General features: G+C 38.4%; 1 protein-coding gene across 1 annotated transcript in view; it reads left to right on the top strand.

The window, feature by feature from the left end:
- Window positions 1–10,099, top strand: part of LOC107721391 (serine/threonine-protein kinase TAO1-B-like) — a 42,979-nt gene that overhangs the window by 19,637 nt on the left and 13,243 nt on the right. The window contains exons 2-5 of the mRNA XM_016529390.1: window positions 5,825–6,072; window positions 6,189–6,260; window positions 8,146–8,247; window positions 8,816–8,861. Of these exons, the coding sequence (XP_016384876.1) occupies window positions 5,941–6,072; window positions 6,189–6,260; window positions 8,146–8,247; window positions 8,816–8,861 (352 nt within the window). The 5' untranslated portion in view covers window positions 5,825–5,940. The remainder of the gene's footprint in view (window positions 1–5,824; window positions 6,073–6,188; window positions 6,261–8,145; window positions 8,248–8,815; window positions 8,862–10,099) is intronic.

Below are 10,099 nucleotides of genomic sequence, written 5' to 3'. Positions count from 1 at the left end.
AGCTGCCGCATTCTGGACCATCTGCAGTCTGGAGAGAGAGGCCTGACTAATACCTATATAGAGGCCATTACAATAATCCAGACGAGTTGAAATAAAAATATGGACGATTCTTTGAAAGTCTTTAGAAGACAGGAAAGATTTCACCTTAGTGAGTTGTCTCAATTGGAAAAAACAGGATTTAACTACCGAGTTAATCTGTTTGTCCAATTTAAAATCACAGTATATGATAACACCTAAATTTTTTACATAGGGCTTCACAAGTGGCTTCAATTCACCAAGGTCCAGATCTGATAACTCACAAGTACCTCCCGGCGTAAACAGTATAATTTCTGTTTTATTTTCATTAAAATTAAGGAAATTTTGTGCCATCCAGGCCTTAATTTCCTCAAGACACTGCAATAGGGGTGTTCCCGCTTTCGTGTACCCGTCAGCAGTCGAGCTGCCGCATTCTGGACCATCTGCAGTCTGGAGAGAGAGGCCTGACTAATACCTATATAGAGGCCATTACAATAATCCAGACGAGTTGAAATAAAAATATGGACGATTCTTTGAAAGTCTTTAGAAGACAGGAAAGATTTCACCTTAGTGAGTTGTCTCAATTGGAAAAAACAGGATTTAACTACCGAGTTAATCTGTTTGTCCAATTTAAAATCACAATCCATGATAACACCTACATTTTTTACATAGGGCTTCACAAGTGGTTTCAATTCACCAAGGTCTAAATCTGATGACTCACAAGTACCTCCCGGCGTAAAAAGTATAACTTGTTTTATTTTCATTAAAATTAAGGAAATTTAGTGCCATCCAGGCTTTAATTTCCTCAAGACACTGTAATAGGGGTGCTAAAGAGCAATTATCTCTTCGTTTCAAAGGTAGATAAATTTGCGTATCGTCTGCATAACAATGAAAAGTAATACCAAATTTCCTAAAAATATGTCCTAAGGGGAGCATATACAGGGAGAACAAAATAGGCCCCAAAATGGAGCCCTGGGGGACCCCACACATGAAAGAAGCAGTTGAGGAGACAAAGTCTCCAAAGCGAACTGAGAAAGTTCTTTCGGACAAATAGGATCTAAACCATCCCAACGCAGTACCCTTAATACCAACACATTGTTCTAAGCGTGTAATCAAGGTCTTATGGTCTACAGTATCAAATGCAGCCGAAAGGTCTAGTAGAATTAAAATTGCACAGTTCCCCGAGTCAGTAGCAAGTAACAAGTCATTAAAAACCTTCAACAGTGCCATTTCTGTACTATGTAAAGCTTTAAAACCAGACTGAAACACTTCGTGAATACCATGTAGATCTAAAAATGAATTCAATTGTCCAAATACTACCTTCTCCAGTAGTTTGGAAAGAAACTGAAGTTTTGAGATAGGTCTAAAGTGAGCAAAGACTGATGAATCCAAGTTAGATTTCTTGATTACTGGTTCCACTGCTGCATGTTTAAAAGACTTAGGTACGACTCCCGAGGCTAGGCTACTATTAATAATTGCAAGAATTTTAGGACCAATAGTTTCAAATGAGTATTTCAGAAGACAAGGAGGAACAATATCCATGCCGCAAGAGGAAGTTTTCATTTTAACAATGATCTCTCTCAATGAGGTAAGAGACACCGTCTCAAACTGACTAAAAACAGAAGAGCACTCAGTGGAAATGGATACAAATGTCAATGGGAGAGAAATATTAGCTCTAACAGCCTCAATCTTATTGATAAAAAAGTGTAAAAATGTCTCACACATTTCAGCAGAAGGCTCTAAACAAGTAGCTTGGGGAGTGTTCAAAACCGCATTAATAGTACTGAACAGCACAGCTGGCTTATGAGAGTTCTTACAGATAACATTTGAGAGATACTTTGATTTCTCAGATCTAACGGTTTTTTGATATTTAGACAAGTTCTCCTTTAAAATATCGAGAGAAATCTGCAATTTATCCTTCTTCCAGCGGCGTTCCGCCCTTCTACACTCAAACCTTACAGCTCGAGTAGTAGCATTCAGCCACGGTTGAACTCTAGGTTTTTCTCGAACCGTCCTAAAAGGGGCCACTGTATCCAAAATACTTTGGCAGGTTGAAAAGAACAGTGGTGTTAAGGCCATATGAGGACATTGACATTACTGGTTCCACTGCTGCATGTTTAAAAGACTTAGGTACGACTCCCGAGGCTAGGCTACTATTAATAATTGCAAGAATTTTAGGACCAATAGTTTCAAATGAGTATTTCAGAAGACAAGGAGGAACAATATCCATGCCGCAAGAGGAAGTTTTCATTTTAACAATGATCTCTCTCAATGAGGTAAGAGACACCGTCTCAAACTGACTAAAAACAGAAGAGCACTCAGTGGAAATGGATACAAATGTCAATGGGAGAGAAATATTAGCTCTAACAGCCTCAATCTTATTGATAAAAAAATTAAAAAATTTCTCACACATTTCAGCAGAAGGCTCTAAACAAGTAGCTTGGGGAGTGTTCAAAACAGCATTAATAGTACTGAACAGCACAGCTGGCTTATGAGAGTTATTACAGATAACATTAGAGAGATACTTTGCCAATAGGAAAGCCATATGATAAAACCAAATCTAGTATGTGTCCACATTTATGTGTGGGACTAGCCACAAACTGAGTTTAGTTAAAAGACTCCACAAGATTTAAAAAAGCTTTAGCCAAAGGCTTGGTGGGACAGCACACATAAATATTAAAATCCCCAGCAATTAAGACCCGATCATATTTTGGCATGATTCCAGCCAGAAAATCAAAAAAATCATCAATAAAGTCCTTGTTGTATTTGGGTGGGCGATAAACAATAGCGCACAGAACCGGATAATCCAGCCTTAGTTCAAAAATACTGACTTCAAAGCTGGAATAGGAGTAAGATGGCAGACGCCGACAGTTTAAATGTTCTTTAAAAATAGTTGCTACTCCGCCTCCTCGTCCCGTAAGACGTGGAGAGTTAAAATAGGTACAGTTCAGTGGTAAAACTTCTGAAAAAACACTCGACTCACCAACACCGATCCAGGTCTCAGTCACACACAACATGCCCAGGTCCTTGGAAGTAAAAAAGTCATTCAAAATAAAGGACTTGTTAGCTAGTGATCTAGCATTCACCAAGGCTATCCTCACTGGAGATGAGTCTTTCAGCGACGAAGATTCGCGGTCAAAAGGCCGAAGGAGAGAAGCATCCACACCTCCTCTTCTGAGATGGGGTGGCCGATGAATGTTAACCAGAGGCTCCTTATCTATGCCGATTACAGGTACCAGCCACTTATACGCGGGATCCCAAGAGCGTCGAAGCACGTACCGGCGACAATCCACGTCAAGATCTGCTAAAATCCAGCGAGGATTGGCATTAGGGAACAAAGCCATTAAAGTCTTCACTTTCACCAACAGACCACCTCGTTTACCGCGGCGTCTGGATCGCTTCTTTCTCCCGAGAGAGCATAGGGTCCGGCAGAGATAAGCATGTAATCCACGCAGGATTGGAGGAAGGGGCGAATTGTTTTTTCCACCCCGATTAACATTATAGATCGCCATATTTTCCATAGCTGATCTAATGCCAAGAAGTGTTTGGCGATCATACACCAGTAGAGAGTCTGCAGTATTTAAAACAGTCGAAAAAAACAGGATAAACATCCATGCAATCGAGAGCGACAGACGGCCGAGCTGAGTCATTGAAGTTAGGCCACAGGTCATTATGTAGAATCAGTATCTGAAGATAAAATGGTTTCTATGGCCTCTTGGTTTGTTCCTGTCCAGGAACCACAGACACCCATTTATCTCATTTTATATGGGCAACTCTGTGTTCCAGCTACAAGTTTGTAAAAGGAAAATAAAGAACTGGGCAGGTAACCGAAAGGTTGCAAGTTCAAAGCCTCAAATGCTACACATATGATAATATTGTACATAATCCAGCACCAGTAACAATGTAATTGACAGTCCAACATAGTAGATGGCAGTATCCACCTTATTTTGCAACTTCAGATTCTTCAGCTAGGTTTCCATCCAAAGTTGCAAATGTAACTTTTGTGCAGAACTGGTATATTGCATAAAACATTTGCGAATAAGCAACGTTTCCATCCAACGAGTCAAAGAGAACAAAATCATCACTTCCTGATAAACTGGCAATATCACTAAGAAAAGTAGGAGAAGCCACTGAATATAATAATTTTCATATATAATAAGGCCCTGTTCACACTGAGACGTGTTTAGCTGTATACGCAAAAATGTTGTATCGGATTGGCATTTTGCCCCAGTCAGACACCGCTATGTCACGTAACGGCAACAACAACATGAACAAACACTTGATTTACTTTTTTATTAACTAACATTAACACAGATTAATAAATGTATTGTTCCATGTTCGTTTGTATACCGTGCGCAAGGTTTATGCGCATAGTCCAAGTCGTCTTTTTAATTTTTAGTGTATCGCTGTGGCAGAATTACAGCGCCACATAGTGGTCTGGCATGTATACTACATCGTTTTGTGTCGGTTTCATGGTTTCGTGTGTACGCAGATATTTCATGAGACGTGGGGGAAAAAAAAGATTGGATAGGGAAAGATCTGGCTTCGTGTGGATGTAGCCCAAATTACTTGCACCTCAGAGCGAGCAGACGAAACAAAAAAATGCGGTCATTGCTTTCGGGGGTGGATGCCTGCTGTTTAGAACACAGTCGTGTAAGACAGTTCTGGGAGGCAATTATACAGAAATACTTTGATGGCAGACTTTGCTCGGGCATTTCAAAATGACCATAAAAACATTTCAGATGCTGTTCAACAAGATCAGTCCACTGGTTAGTCAGGTTATGCCTACCGATAGCGCAAAGTCACATGACTTTTTGATGTGCATGGAAGAATTTATTCAGCAAACGTGTTTCCATCTCCAGTTATTTGCATTAACTGTTTTTCACACAAGTCAAATCCACCTCAAGGGAGCACAAACTTTTTTGTGAATTAAAGGATTTTCTTTCGACATTTGGCGTTTCCATCACTCGTCTCTTATGCGATACTTCAAAATGTGCATAAAAATTGGGTGATGATGAAAAATGGGGGCAAAAACAAAAGTGTTGCGTTTATAATTTTGTTCAGTGTAGCTATTATCTGTTACAGGTTATTAACTAGAAGAATAACTAAGTGCAGTAAATAATGAAACTCTTTCTGCTACAGCATAACCAGTGTTTATAATTATGAAAATACATGAAAATAATGTAAGAAATATTAGTTTGAAATATTAAGTGGAATAACAAGCTAATTTGTATAGCGAAAAACAACTGGATGTGGATGGCACCGGAAGCTTAACACATTTAAGTTACAAAGAGCCGCTCTAAAGCCCCGTTCACACCAAGCAAGATAACGATAAAGATATAGTTCTAAAAATCGTTCTCAATATTAAAGAATAGCAGAGTCGACACCACAACTATAACGATAAAGGCACAGAGAAACTATATTGTTGGAATCACTTTCAGAACGATTTTTTCCAGCTGATGAACGTTACAAACATTGACATCCAATCTGAATCCATCCAGCTATCATGCGCTGGAGATTTTGAAGCGGCAGACGAGCTTGCGCTTAGAATAAACAGACGATATAATTTGCTGGTGTGGACACTAATGCTGTTATCTTTATAGTTATCGTTCTTGGTGTGAACGGGGCTTAACTCTTTAAAAAAAAAAAAAAAGACGTACCTGCTAGATACCCCAAACTGCAGAAAGCCAGATATCGTGATGATATTGTTATTGTGTATTAATGTCAAGCCCACTATAATATTGTAGTGAAATTATGATATAGTCCCTATTACATATGTTGACATATTTATTTATTTGTTCCCCCTCAGGTCCCTATGCGTACACTGCTTCCCTCTGGCAGATGAGTAACCAGCGGGGCCTTACGTGTCGCAGTCGCACGACCAGATAGTCCCCTGCGAGCGCGGCGCGTCCTCCGGCTCGCAGCATGCCCGCCACCAGCCGGGCAGGGAGCCTGAAGGACGCTGAGATCGCAGAGCTGTTCTTTAAGGAGGACCCCGAGAAGCTCTTCACAGACCTCCGTGAGATCGGTCATGGCAGCTTCGGTGCAGTGTATTTTGTATGTATCAAATGTTGCAATGTGTAGAATACAATTAATTATTTTGATGCATGCTACAGAAAATAATGAGAGGTTTGGGAGACTAAATTCTGAAATCTGATGTGAATCTTGTTTAGGCACGGGATGTGCGGACCGCAGAGGTGGTGGCCATCAAGAAGATGTCCTACAGTGGGAAACAGTCTAATGAGGTCAGTTTTCCTACATTCCACAGTCATTACATACAGTCATGCAACAGTTTGGTTGTGGATTAAGTTTTTCTTCTGAGGGTGGGCAGAGTGATTGCATTATATTACTCTTGTCCCATGGACTTGACTTTTTCACATTCACAACTGTGGCTTGGCTCTTAAATAGTGACTTGGCACAGTAAAATTTAGCAAATTAAAGTCAATTGCTGAAGTCACATTAAGTCTTGTGTAACAACCAGGGCTGGGAAGGTTACTTTTAAAATGTATTTCACTACAGATTACAAAATACATGCTTTAAAAAGTAATCAGTAATGTATTTCGTTAGATTACTTGGGTTTAGTAACTTAATTTAAATAATTTGGAATACTTTGAAATACTTAATCTATATAAAAAGGAACATATTAATGTCTTGTTTTTATGTTTTCCAACTCTAAATAAAAGTGACATCTACCAGTCATAAGATTTGCGTTTTCCTTTTAGTTATCTGTTTATTTTTAACAACATCAGTTTTCCACAGTATTTCTATGAACAACAAAAATATTTTGTGTCATTTAAATCTACCAATTAATATAAATTCAATTTGAATACAATGAATGGGATTCCGTGCTGTTTCATGCTGCATTCCAAGCTTCAAATCTAATCCAAACATATCATAAAAGTAGCCAAAACAACTGGCACAGTTCTCCAAGTTATACAATAGATTTGTTTAATGAATGGACCAAACTTTAAGTGATTACTTCACTGATAATCCGCTCTATGGAGAAGTGATCGGCACAAAAGAATCGCTGAGTCAAAATTGACAGGGCTCGTTTCCCAAAGCAACTACCGTCGCAAGTAACTTAATGTCATTATAGTTCAATCTAATTTAACAAACACAGTTCGCTAACGATGCTTTTGGGAAACACTATCCAGATCTATCCAGTTTAATGTGAACCTGGATCTGTTAACTGAATGCAAAGTGTGAATTCTAGGAGAATTCGTTGTCATTTTTCAATTAAATTCTTAGAAATATTAAACGTAATGATAACTATTCAACACTCAAAATATGAGAAAATAGAAAAACGAGTTACTGGATAAACATTTTCAAAGATCAAGAACAACTTCCCTCAAGATGCCTTGTTGAATCCTTCGATGCGGATAGAAGTTTTGTTGCAGGTAGGCATTGCGCTGAGATGTTACGTCCTTTTTCAGATTTATAAGTAAAATAGTCTTTTTATTTCCACGAGAGAAATGCATTACGCGAATGACTTTCTGTTGTGTCGTCCATTTTTGTGTCGTGATGATGAGCGTATGCACTCTCACTACGAGTTGCTAAATGAACAGGCTGCTGCATGCTGGGTTTTTTTTTTGTTTTTTTTCAACGGACAATCAGTTGCCTTATTGGTTAAAATCCCCAAACTGTTTACTTAAATATTAAATTAAAAAATGACATTAAAATTCAAAGTAATCACTTTGGTAATCTAAAATACTTTTCGGATGTAACTGTAATTTCATTACCACCTATTTAAAATGTAATTATAATGAAATACAGTTACTCATATTTTGTATTTTATATACGTAACGTGTATTTCGTTACTCCCCAGCCCTGGTAACAACACAGATTGAAGTGAAGCACCACGGCCATTCATACTTTAGCTGGTGGCAGCGTTTCCTTTGTAATTTCAGATTAGCAGTAATCGGATTACACATAATCTCTACAAAGAATCCTTCAGAAGCTTTTAGGACTGACTTTCCTTTTCAGGACCTGTACCAGTAAGTCAGTATGTCCAGTCTGCTCATGTCAGCAGTGGATGCAGTGATCTGGTGGAAAATAGGAAATTCATTGTAGTCTTTTGTGGCTCATTTGAAAGAAGACTGTTTGATTTAATGCTGTTTTGTCTTTACTTAGAAATGGCAGGATATTATAAAGGAAGTCAAGTTCCTCCAGAGAATACAACACCCAAACAGCATAGAGTATAAAGGATGCTACCTGCGGGAACACACGGCTTGGGTAAGATCTCTCTCTTTCTTTTCTAAATTCTTCATTCTCACTCTCACCCTTTGGCATAACATGGTAATGAGTATATAAACACAGTAACTATTTTATCTCTGTGAAAATAAGCTATATGAAACAAATCCTAGTGTAAGAATTATTTTTTACTAATTTTAAATCTAGGTATGATCAAGTTGTTTTTACAAGGTGTCTTTTAGGTCATACAAGATTTGCGCATGGATGTTTATTAAAAGGTGAAGAATCACCATCATGCCTTACTTGCCAAACTAAAATGACTGTGAAGCATATTTTATTGGATTGTTCTGTTTTTAATGTAAATTGACAACGGTTTTATTCAGAGGTGTGTTTAACTGATTTATTTAAAAATGTATCACCTAAATGTATTTTTAGAATTTTTGTCTAGTGTACATCTGAAATGTCTTTTATAACCTTTTGTTAATTGTATACTTCTTTGTATAATTTATTCAAAGATCGCCATGAAAATAGCCTTGATGCCGGCATGGCGTTAAAAAGTGAATAAATAAATAATTTCATCTCTGTGATTCATCTTTTTTCCTCTCTTCAGCTTGTCATGGAGTACTGTTTGGGCTCTGCCTCTGACCTCCTTGAAGGTAAGACACTAAACATTTAGGCTACTTTCATTTGGAAGCATTATAAATATTTTATCCAAAATAATATGGGTTTTACTTATTTACTTTCAAACTTTAGTTATGATTAGGGATGCACCGAAATTAAAATTCTTGGCCGAAGCCAAACACTGGGCCGAAGGCCGAATACCGAACACGGTTTTTCGCATTTTTTCCCCATGTAGGCCTATTTTGCCTATTTTTTCAGCATTGCATAAATTACATTGCCAAAATCACCGGCTTTCTGACAAGATGCGCATTAAATATCGCATGCGATTTATCGTGCAGCCCTAATTCTGCAGTTTATTTACTAATCGTTTGAGGCCATTTCGCTATTTCAATCGTCATACAGTAGCCTAACCACCAGCATCAGCCGCCTCTTCTTCTCATCGGAGACATGATGCAGCACTAAAACAGTCTCTCGCTGTCGGTGCTTCGTGCTTGTAATGATTTCTGCGTCTTTCTCTGATAGTTTTAAATACTTTCACACTGCCGACATGTTTGCTGCATTAGTGCATGCCTCTATTTGATCGCGTTAGTCATTGTTCGGTACATATTATTCGGCCTTTTCGATTTTTTTTTCTGTTTTCGGCCGAATAATTTCGGTTGCCGAAAATTCAGTGCCTCCCTAGTTATGATCAAAGCAAAGCTTTATTTAGGTGTATTATTTTTAAACAGTAGAATATGCCACTAGCAACACCAGGTTATGGGTTTGATTCCCAGGGAATGCATGAACTGACAAAATGAGTTTTTTTAATGTAGTGTGCATCACTTTAGATGATTTTGTATGTCTCACTCATCTATCACACCTGATTCAACTCACCAGCTCATTAGTGGAGAGATCTCAGTGCTTCTTTTTGTTGACAACAGCATGCAGATTTATAAATGATTCTCATTACGAATTTGGGAAGATGTTTGTCGCCCGTATCACATTGTCACATGCCTTTAAAAAAAATTCACAAAAATGTTACTGAGCAACTGACGAGTTACACAGTTTCAGCTCAGATTTTCCTCACACTTTGGACTTTGAACCCGGGCTAACAAGCAGATAGTGCCGCGAGCTCGTGCAGCGTTGTCAGAATACATGCAATTCATGCGTGCATTAGAAAATATAACATTCTGCATAGGGCTGCACGATAAATCGCATGCGATATTTAACGCGCATCTTATCAGTAAAGCCGGTTCTGTAATCAGCGGTAAATCTCCATCACGTGCGTGCTTTC

The sequence above is a fragment of the Sinocyclocheilus rhinocerous genome, unplaced genomic scaffold (genome assembly GCF_001515625.1).
Source record: "Sinocyclocheilus rhinocerous isolate Xijiao unplaced genomic scaffold, SAMN03320098_v1.1 scaffold33, whole genome shotgun sequence".
Lineage (NCBI taxonomy): Eukaryota > Metazoa > Chordata > Actinopteri > Cypriniformes > Cyprinidae > Sinocyclocheilus > Sinocyclocheilus rhinocerous.
The sequence above is the reverse complement of the archived record's forward strand: the minus strand, read 5'-3'. Positions and strand labels throughout refer to the sequence as shown.